The sequence below is a fragment of the Glycine soja genome, chromosome 15, assembly GCF_004193775.1.
Source record: "Glycine soja cultivar W05 chromosome 15, ASM419377v2, whole genome shotgun sequence".
Lineage (NCBI taxonomy): Eukaryota > Viridiplantae > Streptophyta > Magnoliopsida > Fabales > Fabaceae > Glycine > Glycine soja.
The window spans coordinates 7,933,602-7,953,801 of record NC_041016.1 but is presented as its reverse complement, the minus strand read 5'-3'; the positions used below and the strand labels follow the sequence as shown (position 1 = coordinate 7,953,801).

Below are 20,200 nucleotides of genomic sequence, written 5' to 3'. Positions count from 1 at the left end.
ATTTATTGTGATTTAAGTTCTCACATTTTAATAAATTTATAATTTTGATCTAATTCTTAATTTTTTATATAGATTTTATTTCTTTTATTTAATTCAATTAAATTTTAAATCTAATATATTCGTTTAAGGTTTCATAAAAAATAATTTAATTAATTAAAAAAGTATATACAATAGAAACAAATATATACAAAATTAAAAATTGATTAAAATTATAGATTTTTTAAATTGTAAGGACTAAATTTGTGGGAAAAAAGTAAGAGAACAAAATTGTGGATAAAAAATTAAAGGAGGCAAAAAATATAATCTAAAAAAAATTATAGACTTTTATGGATCAAAATTTTAAAAAAGAAATCTTTTGTTTATGTTTTTCTTAGTCCAAATTTAAGTTTTAAATTTTTGTTTGTCCAAATAAACAAGATCAACAAAATAAGTAGATAAGTTCTGACAATAATTTTAAACTACTATAAAAATAAACAAAAACTGGATGAATTAACTAACTGGAATTTTTCATTATAGGTCAGCTGAATTTCAAGCCACATTGGGTTGAGCTAAAATCAAATTAAAAAAAAATTCAAACTCAATTCATACTTTATATATGATTGATTAACAGGTTGCCTCATAACAAAGTTTAAGGTTTGAGTCTAATGAATAAAAAAATATGTTTAGAATCAAAGATTCTATTAAATGTGGTTAATCGATCTTCCAACTGAGGTTAATTATGTCATACAAAAGAATTAAGATTAACCGTCTATAAAAATAATATATATTTCACATTTATAATATGATTAAAAAATGTTGCTTTTTCAAATTCAGTTTATTTTGATAATTACAGATTTATAATTATTCTTTTCTTGGGTTTATGAGTACATGTATTAAATTAAAGCTTTAAGATCAAATTTCTGGCTAACTTGTCTTTTATTCCACTAAAGACAGATGAAGGATTTAAATGCTTACTTAATGTAGTTTCAAAAACATGTTGTAGATCTCTCTAATGCGTAGCAAGGGCAAGACAAACGCTTACCAAACAAATACCGCTCTTAATTTTTTTTTCTTTCATTTTTTCATTATGCGCTCTTAATTTTTGAAAACATATAAAATGTCCCCTTAATATAATAATCAAATTGACTTTAATTAGTATAATTATAATAGTGGGACAATCCATAGTAACCTAGGAAACACATTGAAAATACCAAAAGTCCAAGGATATAATATGCTTAAAATATTTGTTTTCCACACCAACTGCAATATCACGGGTGAAGAAGTGAATTCAAACCAAGATCTAAACAAACAAGCTATGAAAGACAAATGTTGTCCACACAAAAAAATTCTTAATCATTGTGATTACAGATTACTATACTTCAAACTAAAAAATTCATTGCCCTTGACAACATGTTATGATTAAAAAAAAAGGGTATTACTTGCAATAATATGTTGGATAAAAAAAAAAGGTAGCCTGAGAAAGAACCTTATCTGTAACATTTCGAGTCCAAGCTTCTCTTGGTGCTCTTTAAGGGACCAAAAACCAATTTCATCCACTCGTAACGTACCCCTATCGGTTTTAGAAAAGCCAACAAAGTTTGTGTCCACCAACCTCTATTTTACACGAGTCTCTCATATTCTGATACTATAGCTACACTTACCACTGTGTCTCAGAGGGTCTGTGACACACAGACTCACTTCCAAGTTCCAAGCTTTGGCCATTTATTCCCACTGTTTATTGGTGAGTTCCTGTGTGTCATTGTGTGCAAACCCTTTTGTGAGAGGCAAAAGCCAAAAAGGGTGACATTTAGTATTAATTTCTTTTTTGTTCTGTGCCTGTGATTCTGCTTATTCTTGTTAGCTTTTTTCACACAGTGGTAAAGAGTTTGTGGCTGTGGTAAATGGTAATAGTCCCTTTGTGAAGTTTAACTCACCATCTCATTCCCATCAACATTTCTGTTATCATTGTTGTTTTACTTTAAAAAGGAACTTTTCAGTGTTTTATGTAAATAATTAAAATATACGAGGCTTCAAAAGCCAGGTTTGTTGAGTGCTGAACAACTGCAGAATGTGATCTTCACTACTCTTTCAGTAAATCCCAGATTTTGTTTTTGGTCAGATAATATTATAATTCTTATGCTATAAATGAAAAAAAGGATGTGGCTTATTTTGTTATTTGGTCATGCCTTCGGAGATCTGGTTTACTTCAAATGTGGCATGATGGTATCACATATTTATGAACTAGGGTAGTGAATAGTAGTTTTATGATCATAAACCTGAAAGTACACTTTTTAGGCCCGACACGTGGCTTTATTTATCTGCATAATTCACTTTTTCGTCGTCATTGTATGGCTTTCATCTAATGACTAAAAAATTTCCATTTTTCTATTCAAGCAGATTGAAACTTCATATTACATGACTAAAAAGTTACCATTTTTCTAAAAACTTCGTAACCCATTGCCCGGAGGCTCTTCGCTATGCGAAGGTATGGGGGGGGATGTTGTACGCAGCCTTACCCTTGCATATGCAAAGAGGCTGTTTCCGGATTCGAACCCATGATCAACAAGTCACCAAGGCACAACTTTACTGCTGCACCAGGGTTCGCCCTCAAAAAGTTACCATTTTTCTATTCAACCAAATTGAAATTTCATATTACATACAACCAAACCAGGCATATTTTAATTCCCATATTGTGGTTAACTAGCCTATAGTGTAGGATCATCAGGTTTCTTTTTATGTCTAATAAAAATTTTCCCAGATACATGTTTAGTGTGTTTGAGAAGGGAGAAAAAACTAAAAAAGTCATACAAGAACAAGTAAAAGTAGCAGTGGAAAACGGGGCACTATAATGGTTCAAAGGGGAAACAGGATTTGATTAAATACAAAGTTTGGTGTGGGGTAACTATGGATAGATGTTGATCTAAGTCTGATCTCCAAATCAAATTCTAAGTTATACGCCTCTCTATGGTGGTTAGATAAACATATATGATTTGACTATCCGAGCATCCTTACACATTTTCTTCAATGATTATTTCTCTGTGGTCTTTTGCATCTAATCTGATGCTATGCAATGTGCATGAGTGTGGTGATGACTAAAATGTGAATGTCAGGTTTTCAAAAAGAAATTTGTTTAGTTTTCAGTTTGATTATAATGCTACTTTCTAGATTATAATGCTCATGTGTTTTATCATAATGATGATATCTAGTCAACACCGTTTATTTTCCCTCAGGGAGGGGAATTTTTCATTATTCATGATCAGAGAATGACACAAATTTTGGTATTCTTTTCGCACACTAGAGTTAGTTTAGAAGGATTTGACACAATTTCTTTGCAATGATTTTATGTATGCCTTGATTAGTCATCATCTGATGGTGGTTGCAGAATAGCTGATAAACATCATGCATTAAATTTAAGGCTGTTTAGTATTATTTTTGTTTAATATTAAACATAATATTGTATTATGTATTATAATTTAATTTGATTTGATTCATTTGAGTGGGGGTTCTCATAACTACTTTGTGTACTAAAGAGAACAACTGCAGAACATGGCACAGATTTTGGCTCCCTCTACGCAATGGCAGATGAGAATCTCAAAATCCTCTCCCAATGCAAGTCCCATTACATCAAACATGTGGAGTTCTTTATTGTGGAAACAAAATAAGAAAGTTTCACCCACAAGTTCTGCTAAATTTAGAGTGATGGCAATTAAGTCTGACAATAGCATCATCAACAGGCTAGAGGGTCTACTTAATTTGGATATCACTCCATTCACGGACAAGATAATTGCTGAGTACATTTGGTATTCTTTCTATTCTGCCTCCTTTTGTATCTCATAGTTCACCGGATCCAATTATGACTATTTCCTTTTTCCTGCTTCTGAGTGAGGATGCAAGGTATTTAAAACTGTATTTTGCTTTTTGAAACAGGATTGGGGGGACAGGAATTGATGTGCGCAGTAAATCAAGAGTATGTTATTTATAATGTTCTTAATAGGCTAAGAGAAATTATTCCTACCATTGTCATTTGAATTATTTCATGCTATTCATGATAACTATATTCATGCATTTTCATTTCTTAGACAATATCAAAGCCTGTTGAACATCCCTCTGAGCTCCCTAAATGGAACTATGATGGATCTAGCACTGGACAGGCACCGGGTGATGATAGTGAAGTAATCCTATAGTAAGAATTTTGGCACCGAGACTTATATTAACGTTACCTACTCTACACCATTGCAATTTTGATTTCAATCTTTTTTTTCTCCCAGTCCTCAAGCAATTTTCAAAGATCCTTTCCGTGGTGGTAACAATATTTTGGTAAGGGCTGTTATACTTGAAAGACGTCTCATGGCATGTGGATTAAAATTTAAATACAGATATTATGAAGTAAACTTGATATACTTTGTTTTGCTAAGGTCATTTGCGATTCTTACACCCCACAAGGTGAGCCTATCCCTACAAACAAGAGACACAGAGCTGCTGAAATTTTCAGTAACCCAAAGGTCCAAGCAGAAGTTCCATGGTATATATAATACTTCTTTATCTTTAGACATAAACACAATTTTATGATGATAAACTACATGATTCAAGAATTTATTTATTTATTTATTTTTGGTTTAGTGTTACCAACTAATTTTTTATGCTAGAAATTTGTAACTTATTATCTATCTCTATGATACACACACACCACTTCTATTTATGATGATTTATGGCCAAAAAGAAAGATATATGAGGAGCAATAATGCCAATTAAAATTCTGACATGTATAGTATTTCTTATCTAGTGATCATAACCAAATTATGACATGATAGTTTCTCTTCTTCGTTTGATCACTTACTCAAATAAAATATAACTGAACTTTTGGGGTTTAATTACAATCTTAACAGAAAAAATTCTAATATTGTTGTATGTTAATTGTTCAAAGGTATGGAATAGAACAAGAGTACACCTTACTTCAAACAAATGTGAAATGGCCATTAGGTTGGCCCGTTGGTGGCTATCCTGGTCCTCAGGTAATGTCAATTCTTCATAGTTTTCTTTTGGCTTTTATTCACATTTCCCTGGAATATGTCAATTTCATAGTGTGAATTCAATTACTTATTCCGTCATATTTCAGGGTCCTTATTATTGCAGCGCTGGGGCAGACAAGTCATTTGGACGTGACATATCTGATGCTCATTACAAGGCTTGCTTATATGCTGGAATTAACATCAGTGGTACCAATGGGGAGGTTATGCCTGGGCAGGTATATCTCTTGCAGTTCCCTTTGTTTTTAGGCCTATGAATATTCATTTTCCTCATTATTTCTGCTATGTATATTGCAGTGGGAGTACCAAGTTGGTCCTAGTGTAGGTATTGAGGCTGGTGATCATATCTGGGCTTCAAGGTACATCCTCGAGGTAATTCATTTTGCCTACTCTTTGTTTTTTATGCACGCACACACCCCGTTGGACCGTTTGGTTCTATATAATGTCTTATTAATAAGGCTTTGGCTTTTGTGTGGTTCTTGTTCATCATGACTTTATTGTCAGCTGAATATTAAGAAGTGGCTGTTTGCACTATAAGCTTGATACATTGTTATTATTTGTGTGTGACTGTGTGCTTACCTGAGAATTGCTGCATTTGCTTGTAGTTTTGCGTCATTTTCAATAGACATTTATTGCCCATACATTTTCTTTTGACTCTTTCCTCTTATTTTAGAAGTGGGTAAGTCAAAGTTAAAAGAGAATAGACCCTGATTTTTTTTTCTTTCATCTATTTTTATACAATCCTTTAGTATCTCTAAATTTTTTAATCATGAAAGGTAATTCAGCATTCTGAAGTTTAAAGGTTCATGCCATTGCTTGTAACTGAATTGCTGATGGTCTCGTTTAAACAAAACATTGTGCTTTTGTCCCGTATCCAATCTTGTTATATCTTCTAATTAAGTATATTGCATTTTGGTCTGGCCTGACAGAGAATTACCGAGCAAGCTGGTGTTGTGCTCTCTCTTGATCCAAAACCAATAGAGGTATATACTGTAATGCTTTAATTAACAGTATTGCTTATTCAATGTTAATTATACTAATTGTTTTGATTAAACATAGGGTGACTGGAATGGAGCAGGATGCCACACCAATTACAGGTTTTTTTGCCCATGCCTCTTTACATGTGTCTTTTTAATTTACTAAATTACTAAGTCGGTAAAAAAACATTTGCCTTTTAGTACAAAGAGCATGAGGGAAGATGGAGGCTTTGAGGTAATAAAGAAGGCAATATTGAATCTATCGCTTCGCCACAAAGATCACATCAGTGCATATGGAGAAGGAAATGAGAGAAGGTTGACTGGAAAGCATGAGACAGCAAGCATCAACACATTTTCTTGGGTATGGTTTCAAAATTGCCAATACCTATTATTGTTAACGACATGGTAATCAAGCATGAAGTTTTTCTTCTTGTGTGATACATACTAATAAAATTGAACTTGCAGGGAGTGGCTAACCGTGGTTGCTCAATCCGTGTGGGAAGAGACACTGAGAAGAATGGCAAAGGTAAGTCATCAACAATAATTTTATGGCCAGGCCACTTTATAGTGGCTCTCGATGAATGAAAAGTACAATCATTTAGATTTCTAATGGGGGACTAAATCATTGTCTGACTTCTTTAGCATGTTGGGCTTGACTGAAATTGCTAGCTGAAAATTTTAGTATTTCAAACTTTTTTGAATAATTGGTGATTGCCAATGCAACAACTTCAGCTTACCATTAGGCTTATGGATTGGATATTCTTGCTGTGTCACTTTGGTTCCTTTTTTATCTTATTTAATTGTTCTCCTTTATATGTTGCGAAATCACATGCCTACTTTCCTAACTGATGTGTTCTTAGCAAATTGTCAATGTTCTCTGTTATCACTGATCTCATTCTAATATTTTTATTCATTTCTTTTTCTATCCCAACAACCATTTTTTATACCACCAAATTAATACCAAAGTCATATAATATTATATCTAAAATCCTCAAGCATTACCATATTATTCTTAACCTTGTCAATCCTCTTGATCGTAGGTTACTTGGAAGATAGGCGACCGGCTTCAAACATGGATCCATATGTTGTGACATCATTACTTGCAGAGACTACACTATTGTGGGAGCCAACTCTGGAGGCTGAAGCTCTTGCAGCTCAGAAGTTAGCATTGAAGGTCTAAACCTATTGATTGATGAGGAGCTGGAAAATACTTTCACTTTCCTTTTAGATTATCTATATTATAATGATCTTGTTTGGACTAAAGAGGTTGCCATGCCCAGTTATTGGTTGTCATATGAAATGCATATTGTATATCAGAAGTTTGGTTGGTACTATTTGCTTCAGGACAAATTTGCATTGATGCTTGGTTACATTCAGTGTCCCCTCGGATTTTCTTTTCCTAGAAATAGCTGAGCTTGTATAGCTCAGAATTGCAGGCATTCAAATATTCACTTACATTACAACTTTCTATTTTGGGTGGGACTAAGCTCAACAATATTGAGAACCTTATAAAGAACATGGAACATTAATCTAACCTTAGTTGTGTGAAAGGATTTATAGACCCTTTCATGAGGCAACCAGGAAAATGGTGGAAGAGAATATTAGTCATCCTTTGTGTGTGCGTGTAATGGTGACAGGAAAGAACTGTACCACTGTCACTGAGCCTCTGTCTTGTAACTAAATATCATATTTTATTATCCACACATTAACAGCTGTTCAAAGGTGTTTTTGGTGCCTCCAAACATGGTGGGTGCTTCAAGCAGTACAAGGAATTTTAGCGAGCAACGACGGTCTCTGGTGAGAAGTGGAACCTGCAGTTACTGGAGTGTTTATGCAGGTGATTGCAGATTCTGCTTTTCACTGGAAACCGTTATTGTTCGCCATAATTTCTTTTATTGCTTAAAGCATCCACCATGTTTGGATACACCAAAAACACCTCTGGACAACACAAAATAATTTATATTAGCTGATGATGCTGAGACATATGAGGTGTACCATGTTACAAGCGACAGAATATAATAAATTGAATTGGTCGGTATTGATTAACAAGGCTTGCTAGATTTCTTAAGAAAAAATGTGTTTAACCCAGCCATCATAATAATATAGAAATATCAATGAAAGATTATATATATAAAGAAAACAAAACAAAAAAACTTGGGATAGAGATGACCACACATGTGAAATTGCGATGAATGAAAAATCTTCATTTTGCTGCAACAATCATGAATTATTTTTCCATTTGGATACTGAGTTTGGTCGAATATCTTTAGTTCTACAAAAATTGGCATCCCCAATGTGAGATGTCCCACAACCATTTGAGAAGGGGACTCTACCAAGTTAGATAAACGTCGTTGCGATGCCATAGACTATACGGTGAAGTGTTGTTGCAAGGTTATCAACAACGACATCAATGGTGGCATATGCGTTCAATAACGTTGTATCTTTGGATGAACATTTGTATTGTAAAACTGATCTTACAAAATTAATTTTGAGGTGATGTTATTTACATTTTGGATGTTTTTATTCTAAAAACTAATGATAAAACTCATAAAATTCTAAATCAATTTTTTCAGTGGAAAAATAATTCTAAACTCAAAATCAAAACATGCAAATTTTTATATAAAATTGCATGAGCTAATATTTTTAGCGGGTCTCACTAATAAAGTTTAGTTTACTAGTTAAGGAACTTAAAAAAATATTTAATCATGAATAAGTCTCTCAATAAAAATATTTATACATTTAAATTTCTTAACTAAGGCACTAAGAACACTTATTATTATTTTTCATTTTTTAAAATGGCTTTAAAAATATAATATTTTATAATTTAAGTTAAAAGTTAAATATAAATAAATTAAGAGTATCATTCTATCCAAATATGAGCAGTGGAGAGAATTAGTTAAGGAATAAAAAAAAAAAAAATAGTTAGGTGTGTCAAGAATTCTCACGTATACCTCCTGTAAGAAAATAATAATAATTACTTGTTAATTCCACCAAATTCGATGATAATCAGAAGATCCAATTTCAGCTTCAACTCGGAAGTTTTCATTTTTCATTTTCATTCCATGGTTAATTTGATTTGGTTATTATCTACAAGGCTCAATGAGAAAGTCGACATGAACCAAGAGTAGCACTACATTACTACTATCCATTGAGCCAATCAATCTCTCTACCATTGAAGCAAAACAACCTCCGATTCTGAATAGAATATCCCATGATCACAATTTACAACAGAGATTGAGAGGCAATTCACCCTGACCCCACCTACCTCATGAACTGTAACCATGCCGCCGCCACTTTCCTTTCGCTCTCTCTTCCACCGCCAAGTTCCGTGCTTTTCCCAAAAAGCCCTTCCGCAATCCTCGGCCCGAACCAAATCCTGTTGCCCAGGAACGCCAGACTCGGACTCAGACTCAGACTCAGAGCTTCAAATGGTGATAGTAACGTTCAAGCAGCAAATTGGTCCAAGTGGATACCCGAAGGGTCTTTCGCTGCCGATAAAGTTTTCAGGTTAATCGCCGGTGCCACCGCCAGCCCCATTGGCCAGTTTGTTGCGTCCCCCACCACGTTTCTTCACTCCATCGACCCTCGAGTCAAATTGGTTAGTCGAGTAAAATCACTTCATAGGTTTTGTGCAGAGTTGCGTTTTGATTATTAGGTGTTATGGTATGGTTGGACTGTCGAGTGGAACTGTTGAAGTGTTTTAGTTTTGGGTTTGTGATATTTTTGTATAAGAATATGAAAATGAAATAATGATTTTGTTTTCTGTAACCTGATATCCAGTAGCACCAAGGCTGTGCTTGGATAAAAGTTGGAAAAATATCTTTTTGCAAATTCCAACGCGCATTTCCAAATTCTAATGCACAAAATAAAAGAAAAAATTGTTGGTTTGGAGATAAAAGTACTTTTGAGCTCTTCCAACTGAAATCCAAACATGCACCAAGCCATCATAAATTAAAAAATATATATACCAACTTATGATGGCTCTTTCTTTAACATCATCTTTTTAGCAGAGAAATTAAAAAAGATTATAATGTGTGGGCTGATTGTAGTTTGTTATAGTCCTTGATTAAGAGAAATGCAACAACAAACCAACCAGTTTTCAAAAAATAAGAATAAATCATCTGGCTAGCCAAATTTTGTTTGTTTCGCAATTCTAAATCATCATTTGCTCCTTCATCACCTAAGGAATTGGACTGCTGTGACCATTTGGCTGGTAGTGAAGTTGTTTTCTATGCATGTTTGATTGCTTTCATCATTGCTATTAAATGGCAACACCATGGCCACCATGGTGGAATGGCATGGTGGATTTTTTGCCAACTGCCATGGGCAATTTGTGAAGGGCTCCGCCTGGCTATGGTGGCACCATGGGCCATAATGATGTGTTTATATGGCGAAATTTTGGCCTCCCTCATCCACCATTGATAACACTGGCTTTATTCATGGTGCTTAATATCAGAGTTCTTGTCAAATATAAATCATGATGGATATTTCAACAGTTGTTAGTAGATTCATTTGTAGCTGGAACATTTGAATTATTTGTTTCGGCTTCTTGGTTTATGCATGTTTGTGATTTTTCTGATCAATCAGTTGGATTTTACAGGTATGGCTTTTAGCTCTGGTTGTTCTACCGGCAAGGTCACACATAATTATGAGATTTGCATTAGTAGTGTACCTGACTTTGCTTTCAATTTGGGCTCTACCAAGAAATGCCTGGACGGTAAATAATTGTTAATCTTTGACTTATCTAGCACAGGAAGTGGGATCATATTCATATATAGATGTATTGTTGACTTTGCTTAATTGTGTTTGGTTGTTGATCATTAATTTAAGGGCCCAGTTAGGATCTAATAATTCAAGGGTGTTTAATCTATCACTTAAGAGGTTTGCATTGTGTTTCATCTGATGTTCACTATTGTTTTTTGATCATCATGTTAATTGCTCTTTCCGCTCCCCTCTTTTCACAATTCAGCACTTAGCATTTCTCATTCATAATGCTTATTTACGATTTGAGCTAGCTTGTACCTTATCACTAAGTTGGATTTTCCTTTATATTAATTCAAATCTACTTGGCTGTTGGCTATTTATTAAATTGTTATTATCTTGATTCTTGAAGTGATGTATTGATTTGGGAATTTTCCCGATAATTTCATTTGTAGGATCAACTTGGAAGAGTTTATTTGCTATCTGGATTATTATTCATAACATCAGGACTGGGTTCAGATGGTGCGCCTGCACTTGTTCAATTGAGAACACCACCACCTGCAATGATGGGGCTTCCTAATCTTCCAGTATCTTTAACAGGTTATGCATATACAATCATGAAGTTAGGTCCATTAACCTTTACCAGGAAAGGCCTATCTGTAGCAAGCACTATTGCATGTTTGACTTTTACAGTAAGTTACTTTCTACATTTCTGCCTTTTCTTTTCATTTTACTGGTGTTTTTGGACATTTGGTAGAACCATATCTTGTAAGCTTCCTAAAACAACAGAAATTTTATTATTCTGACATCTGAGAATTTGGTCTGCATTTCTTTGGAAGGTGTTTCAAAGTGCAAGTCTCTGTCTCACAACTACAAGCCCTGAACAACTAGCATTTGCATTGCGATGGTTTATGCTCCCACTGAAATACATAGGTGTTTCTGTGTCAGAAATTGTGCTTACACTTTTACTGTCATTGAGGTTTATCAGTCTTGTTTTTGATGAGGTAAGGAAAGTAACGGGTTTTACATAAAAATGTATGAATTTGATAAACATAGTTTTGATCTGAATTTGATAAATACACAGCTTGATTTAAGTGTTCCAAAGATATTACATTTCATGATTGCTAAAACAACCACACACAGGCGTGTGAGGATTGGGTTGCTGTTCTGATAGATTTGGCTGATCACTGATGAAGTCTATTTTTGTTGTTTTAACTATTGTTGATGATTTTTTTACTAGCTTGAGTAATGTTTTTAAACCAATGTAACCAACAGTGCGTCATGTTGCAAGAATTAGGGTTTTGGATGTTGTGTTTGTTATATGAATGGGTAATGAACTAGAAAATAGAAAAAGCATTAATGATTTTATTTGTGAATTGATTGCCCTTCATTGAAGAACTTAAGGAATGCAAAGAGGTCAAATTTATGGATATTATGGGAAAGTAAACAATGCTGTAAAATGATATCTTCCTGGTTTCTACAATGGTGAAGTACATCCAAATACAAATGAGATAATGTCTCGTTTAGTAAAGTTCCCAGTTGTTACTGATGATTGGATTAGGTTTAACAAAGGCAATGAAATAGTTTTCAGAAATATTTAACATAACATGGTGGGAAGGTTGGCCTAGATATTAGCAAAGTGCTACACATAACTAGATGATAGTAGTAAATATGTGAACCAATAAAACTTCTATGACAATTGGAAGTAAAATTGGACATTCCATCAACAACTTCAATCGACAGTTGTAACCCAATTCTACTTAAACTATTAATTTTCCTTTGTTGTACTCCTTAAAATCCATAATTTCATGTTGTTTTGTTGCAGGTTCGGAACATTGCTTTGGGGATTGTATCTCGTAGGCTAAATTGGAAGCAGCTGACTGTTATGGAGACAATTGATAGTAAGTAAATATTGCTAGCTCTTCCTCTCATTTCCAGTCATGAACAAAAAGTATTCTGTTTTCTAATCACTATCGAGTATCAACTTTCCTGGATATGATTGTGCATAAATCTCTTTAAAGTTCTTTAGGCTTCACATTGGATTATAGAACACCAATTTAAATAGAAGAAAATAGGATTTACTTGCACCAAATTGCAGAAATTACCACAATCTCTTGCTGTCCCAGAGTTCAGAAACTCAGTTACCTTTGTCCAGAAAATTGCCTAACACCACTCCTCCTCCTTGTCTCCTAACACTACCACACTAATAAAAATGAAATATATAACTGTCTGCATATTAAATATGTAACTGTCCTACATAACTGTTTGTTTGCATAATTAAATATGTAATTGTCCTACATAACTGCATAACTGTCACTGTCCTGCATAATGCCCCACGACAGAGTCCTACTACACCCCATGCCCTCTTCAATTGTCTAGGCTTTAGAAATTGATACAATTGCTTATCCTAACATATTTGTTTTGTGTATTTCCATGATAAGGTTGATTAGACAGATAATCAACATCTTTAGCTATGCCTATTCAAGAGCTATATTTACTTTTATTCCGATAGCACTTGCATTTTCACGTTATGTGGTATGACCTTGTGCTCATCTAGTTATCTATTACATTTGTCCCAATATTTTGCTATATTAATATGAGCAGGGAATTGGAAAAACTGAATATTTGGATTGATACATGACTTGCTATTGTTACCTTATATGGCATGTTAGTATAATAATCTATGCCAGTCTGATCCTGAACAAAATAACCGATGCCTGTATAATAATCTTGCTGAACTTTCTTCAATCTGCAATGCTAACTGATACATGTACCTCTATCTAAATGACAAAGAATTCCAAAAAAAAAAAAAAAAGAAACTATTTTTAGCATGCAGTTTAATCAGGATATTATTTAGTAGGTAGTTTGTGTTGGAAACTTAGTTCTGCAATGAACAAACTGTTTTTAATTATGTTCAATGGATTTACCTTAGACTTAAAGCTTTTACTTGAAGACATTTATTCATCATCATGATTCTTTTCTTTTTTTCCTTATATGATTTTGCAGTTTTCTTTAACTACTTCCGTCGCATCTTCAAAAATATTTTCAGCCATGCAGAGCAAATTTCTCAGGTATATCTTAAATTCACACTGTCTTCTGCTTTGTCAATGTATTTTTTAAAGGTCTTCAAATTTATCATATTTACAACTCATTCTAGAACTGTTGAATAAACTGATGATTTGTTTTAAATTCCTTAACCATTTTGAAGGTTTTACAGATTCACGCTTTGACAAAGTGTTACTTTTAGTTCCGACATATGAAAAGTAAAACTGCTAGAAATGTGTCCTTGTGTTCATAGTTTGAACTATATGTTGATTTCATTAACAATGCTGAGTTCAAAACATATGTACTTTTATTAAATTAGCCTCACATGTTACTATCCTTAATTTCCATGGGCCTCTTATAAACGACTTGTCGATGCTAATCTGCTGTTATCATTGTAGTCATCATAAAAATTTCAAAGGTTGTCTTCTGATTGTTCAACTTAAAATACTGCAGGCTATGATAGTCAGAGGTTTTAAAGGGGACTGTGGCACTCATAAAATTTACTTTTTGTCAGAATCATCTTTTGGGATGGTAGATATTATATGCTTGCTGTGCTTGACACTTTTAATAGGAGCTGCTCTCCTGTCTGAGTACTACCTTGTCTAACAATATATGCCACTCCTGCATCTGTAAGAGCATTCTGTAGTGATTTTTGTAGGTATTTTCATCATTCAGTTAATTTCTAATCTTTCGTTTAGCATTTAAAAAATCAATAGAATCATTTGAATGTTCAAGGGCAAGGCAGATTGCAGCAAATTATGCAGTTTTTCCCATGAAGATGTCAAGGGCCCTATGAAGATACAAGGTGGCAATATGAAAAGGATCGAAAGTTGAAGTGAGGAAAATTTGGATGGCTTCTGAACGGTCAAACTTATTGAGCTATTGATCATGATATCGTGATCATTCGTGCTACAGTTCGTATAGACTCCCTCTTGTAGAGATAAACCAAATTCCTTATACATGTGCGTTCGTTAGACCTTATTTGCTGAGAGATAGTTTACATTCCTCAATTCAACAAAAAAAAAAATCATGTTCCTTAATTATAAAGATATATTGCATTCCTTAATTCAACAACAAAAAGATCACGTCCTTATTTACTAAAAAAGATCGTGTTTTGTAAAAAAAAAAAAAAAACTTTGAATAAAATCTTAATTTTTGTGATATTTTATGATTATAATTGTAAAAGATCTTTGATTGAGATTTAAATTTAATTACTATATTATTTTTAATTTTTTCTGATATAACTATCTTATTTTTAATAAATATTATTTATTTATCAATTTTTCATATTAATTAAAGTAGCCTACACATTCCGTGAATATGTTGAATCCAATTCAACTCATAAATTTACTCAATCCAATTCAAACTAATTAGATTTGTGAGTTAGATTGGTCATTGAATTAATTGGATTATTTTTAGTTTAATGAATTCAATTAAAATTAAATTGAGTGATGGGTTTAAAATTTTTTTATTTGACTAAAATTCAACCTAACTTGATCTAATTCGCATATAATTAAATTACTAATATTAGAAATCTTAAATTAGATATATTTCATTCTTAAGGTAATACATTTTGATCTTTAGATAATATATTATTTTAAAGTTTATCTTTTTTCTTTAATTTTAAGATAATACATTTTTAAAAAAATGGTACTATAAGTATATATGTATGGTTTTTTTTATCATATGAATAGTATAATATTTTATGAATGTTGATTTTAAAAAATATCCTTACTGTCCTATAAAAAAATATTCTTATTATTTTTGAATTTGAATTTCTTTCCAAGACTTAAAAGAGATGGTAGTTTTCTAATGATTTAATCCAATAATCAACTCAATCCAAATTGAATTAGATTGGTAAAATAAAAATGATAAATCCAATCCAATTAAATTATATTGGATTGAATTAAAAAATATATAAAATTCAACTCAATCTAGATCAGTTACATCATCCATAATTCATCCCATGTTTTGTTGATTATCATGCGTCTTGGCTTAGTCTCCCATGTTTTGTTTAGTTTTCTCTTTATTAATAAATTTGGGTTGTTGCTATGCACATCCAACATAATTGCTGGTACACTCAACACAATAGCATGATTCTGGTTTTGTTTTTTCTGTAAAATTGATACGGATTGGACAATTCGTAAGTCTGAGACTGATCTACGATTTTCACTTATTAACACGATACTCTAACTAACTGAATTAATAAATCAATTATGTTAAAAAATAATTAATGTCGCTATAGGTAATACTAAAGTTTTTAATGTATATTCAATGTGCATGTAAATTTAGATAATAAATTTTGTGATAATTAATTTTGACCTAATAATTAATTTTTTTTATCAAAATTAAGCTGTCTTCTTTAAGGACTTTTATTAATAATTGTTTGGGTTGACTTTTACTTACATGTAGCTTTTAAGCTATAAGAAAAAACAAGTCAAACAGACTAGAGAGAAAAAAGGGACAAGAAAGTTGGTGCTCAATTTGTTAATTAAGGATTAATCTTCAACAATTCACTCTTATTATAAGTACTGATAATCAGTGCGGACATGGATATACAGTACCCAATGAATACCGAAATGAAAATTAAAGTTATTGTTGCCATGAATATGAGAATGGGTACGAGTATATCTTTTTAATGCAAGCATGAGAGTAGGTATTATAGTCCCATACTCAAATCCTACCTTATCATTCCTAAATGGTGACACGTGTTTATTGGAATGATTATCGGACAGATTTAATATTAGTATTGGTTATAATCACTTGCTTTAGACAATCAGACCTTATCTCGCTAAAACAGTACCTCGTGCTTTATATAATATTCTCTTTGTCCTTAGTTATAATATTTTTTTAGAAATTTGTTAGTTTTCTTTATAATACCTTTTATTTAATTATTAGATGTATTAATTATTTTTTTATTTAATTATTTTTTAAAACATTAATAAAAAAATAATTAAATAAATAAGAAGATAAGAAAAAAAATAATTTTAAAATAATAATATGATTAATCGATAAATATAATTAATTCATTGAATTAATTATTTTTCTTAACAGACGTAAATTAATTAAAAAAATTATAATTAGAGACGAAAAAGTATTCATTCCAGCTAAATTCCAGTCATCCAAATGATATAAGTCCATGCTAGAGTCAACACTGTGTATGGATGATATTCAAAAAATGGCCCTTATACGAGTTTCTATAAGGATAAAATTTAGATACAGGTTTTATCTAAAGAAAGAAAAAAAGATACTGGTTATTAGGTGTTTTTGGAGTTGTTTTCAAATCAGATCGAATTAGAGTTCTATCTTAGTAATTTATGTTGATCTTTTAATACCTTTCATTTTGTAGATTACCAAGGCGAAATTACACTCTCTTTTTTTTTTTTATCTCACTTTTATATTGTTTCCTTATTGACTTTTTCATTTCTTATCACAAAGTTTATCAGGTTATCATTTTCTTTTCTTTTTTTTCTATTTCTATACACCCATGTTTTTAAAAAATTATCTAACTTTTATGTTTATATATACTCTCTTTTTTCTATCTCACTTTTATATTGTTTCCTTCTTATTTACTTTTTCATTTCTCATCACAAAGTTATCATTTTCTTCTTCTTCTTCTTTCTATTTCTATTCACCTATATACATCCATGTTTAGCATATGACGTTAATCTCTCGTATTCCTTGCGGCTTTCCCAATTTAATGTGATGGAGAGTCTCCCAACTCCCAACTGTCAGACAGTTGGGTCTAATTATTGCTACCAGGGGAAGAGAAATATAATACCTAGATTACATATATCAAAGAGGATTTCTGATAAAATTAATTATTGATTTTTCATAAAGTGATTTCATTTGAATGCTACGTGAAGAACAAAAGTAAGGTGTTTTTGTAAATTTTTTGAATAATAAATAAATAAATACATAATACAGTCAATAAGAAAATAATAATATAAAAATAGTGGAAACTCACTAGAAGAAAAATTTGAAAGTTTAAGAAATAGTTTAAAAATTTGAAAGATATTTCCTTTATTATTAATATAGATATCGTATGATTTAATTATCAAGACAATTTTTTAAACATTTTTTAAATATGATTTGATATTATTGAATTGTATTTAATTAATTATTTTAAAAAATATAATTTAACAATATTATAGAAACTTTTAAAGATTTATTTTTTGCTATTAATATTCAAAATTTTACTATATATGATAAATTATTTATAAACCATAAATCAAATGATTTTTACTCATTAAAATATTTTTAAAAAATTTAAAAATGAAAAATTTATAATATATGTATTTTATTAAATTAATTTATTTTTATTATCATTAAAAAATATGTGTCAGTTAAATTAATTTAAAATAATATTTTCTTTAAAAAGTGTACTATTCCATTGAACAAGATAACTAGTTTTAAATAATATTGAAGATGTTAACACTTTTTATATCAAATAACTTTTCAATAATATGATTTTACAGTCATTAAAATATTTTAAGATATTTAAAAAAATTTAAAACTTCAAATACATGTATTTTAATAAGTTTATTTATTTATTCTACCATTGAAAAAATTGTGTCTGTTAAATTAATTTTACATATTTTTTTAATTTTTATAAATATATTCATTTGTTGGACAAGAAAGTAGTTTTTAAATAATGTAACAGATTTTAACAATTTTTATCAAATAAGTTTTAACTTAAAATAAGATCTTATGATAAAATAAAAAAACAAATAGTTTTTAATAAAAAACTTTAAATTTATTCCATAAAAAAAAATTAAAATTTAAATTATCTTTTAACAAAAAAGATGAACTGAAGTTATTAATAGAGAATAAATCTCAAAAAAATCGATCTTATCATAATATATATAGGATTTTTAAAGTTATTAATAGAAAATAAATCTCAAAAAATGAAAAAATTACATATGAATATGTAAAAAAAAAAAAAAAAACGGAATTGTGTGAATAGAAAACTAAAGATGCTATTGTAAAAGTTTAAAGGGTTTATAAACACCCTAATATTATTGCAGAATTTACAGCTGCACACTTAATATTACGATCATGCAGTTAATTCCAACTGTTGCTATCAATGTAATCGTCCTACGCGTTCTAACCACCCTTTTCAATATAAGTGAACCAACCGGCTAATTATTGGTACAACATCTTTAAATATCTTGTTTTTAATATAACTAGTATTTTAGTCGGCATATTTTATATAAAAAATATTTATTTTTTATAGCTAAAATTTATAATTTATAATAAAAATATTTCCTTTTTTCTATAAACTAAAAATATTTCTAAATACATAAGCTACATTACAAATAAAATCTATAATAAATAATTTTTTTAAAAATAGAGTTATGATAAATTATATTATTTAACAATTTTTAAAAAATAGTTATAAACACATAAATTATATTTTAAAAATATTTTAATAATTTATGTTATGATATATTATTATTTTTAATTATTAATAATTTATTTCTAAAAAATATTTAGATTTAAGTTAGAACTAAAGTTGTTGAAAATATTACATTAAAAGAAATAAAAAAAGTTAAACATTTATTTTTTTGCAAGAAATTTAAAAATGATTAGGAATATATTTAAATTTTTAAGATTATATATATATATATATATATATATATATATATATATATATATATATATTTAAAATTGATTTATGATATTTAGTTATAGATTTTTAAATCATGTGAAATTGACGACTTCATGAGAACATTTAAATGAGACTAGATATGGAAAAGAATGAGGCATGAAAAAAAAATATATATATATATATACCAGGATTGACAATATTATATAAATTATTTTTTATCTTTTGAAAATACTATTTAGCAATATGAAAATTTGTAAATATTTTATTTTTGTAATGAATATTTATTTTTTGAAATAATATTATTATAATATATTATTCACAAATCATCATTAAATATTTTTTATATTTAAAAGCAATAAAAGTTTCAACACATGTATTTTTCATATATTTTATTTATTTTTATTATAATTAGAGTTTAAAGGTGATACAATGATAATATAAAATAAAAATTTTATTCAATCACAATTTACTATTTATTTATATGATTTTTAAGATAATTGTTATAAAATTTGATAAATTTATTATATATGGTGGTGTGTGATTAAATGATTGGATAAACTGATTTACATTGTTAATACATAGTCCTTTTTTCTCTTAAAATAATTTTATTTAAGTTAAATTAATTTGAATTTAATGAAGATGTTTTGATTTTAGTTTAAAAAAATGATGCTCTAACATTTTAAAATAATTTTACATCAATATTCAATCACGAATCATTTTTTGTAAAAATTAACAAACTTATTATATATGATAATTTATAATTAGATAATAATATAAAACTATTTTACACTAATATAACCATTTTTTCAAGAATTTTTACATGGTATCATATATATATATATAAAATATGATTTTGTTAA

General features: G+C 30.0%; 2 protein-coding genes across 8 annotated transcripts; both read left to right on the top strand.

Moving 5' to 3' along the window:
* The first annotated feature begins 1,473 nt into the window (after positions 1-1,473).
* On the top strand, positions 1,474-7,359 carry LOC114386345 (glutamine synthetase leaf isozyme, chloroplastic). Of its 3 annotated transcripts, none has more exons than XM_028346337.1 (14): positions 1,474-1,720; positions 3,523-3,779; positions 3,907-3,946; positions 4,059-4,162; positions 4,248-4,296; positions 4,395-4,501; positions 4,904-4,991; positions 5,096-5,224; positions 5,304-5,378; positions 5,936-5,989; positions 6,066-6,103; positions 6,185-6,344; positions 6,449-6,509; positions 7,024-7,359. In XM_028346337.1, exons 2-14 carry the CDS (start codon positions 3,526-3,528, stop codon positions 7,161-7,163), a joined length of 1,299 nt encoding a protein of 432 aa, XP_028202138.1. In that variant the 5' UTR covers positions 1,474-1,720; positions 3,523-3,525; the 3' UTR covers positions 7,164-7,359. The 3 variants fall into 3 exon arrangements, with proteins under 3 accessions (XP_028202138.1, XP_028202137.1, XP_028202139.1); XM_028346336.1 differs by having other exon boundaries at positions 1,493-1,720; positions 3,510-3,779; XM_028346338.1 differs by lacking the exon at positions 1,474-1,720 and adding an exon at positions 1,736-1,883 and having other exon boundaries at positions 3,510-3,779.
* Positions 7,360-8,968: 1,609 nt separating this feature from the next.
* On the top strand, positions 8,969-14,776 carry LOC114386348 (protein ABCI12, chloroplastic-like). 5 transcript variants are annotated; one of them, XM_028346343.1, is made up of 8 exons: positions 8,970-9,581; positions 10,584-10,700; positions 11,140-11,376; positions 11,524-11,688; positions 12,510-12,585; positions 13,691-13,755; positions 14,183-14,358; positions 14,446-14,776. In XM_028346343.1, the coding sequence occupies exons 1-7, from the start codon at positions 9,252-9,254 to the stop codon at positions 14,333-14,335; spliced, it is 1,143 nt and encodes a 380-aa protein (XP_028202144.1). In that variant the 5' UTR covers positions 8,970-9,251; the 3' UTR covers positions 14,336-14,358; positions 14,446-14,776. The 5 variants fall into 5 exon arrangements, with proteins under 5 accessions (XP_028202146.1, XP_028202144.1, XP_028202143.1 ...); XM_028346342.1 differs by having other exon boundaries at positions 8,971-9,581; positions 14,465-14,776; XM_028346340.1 differs by having other exon boundaries at positions 8,971-9,581; positions 14,183-14,383; positions 14,465-14,776.
* Positions 14,777-20,200: the final 5,424 nt, after the last annotated feature.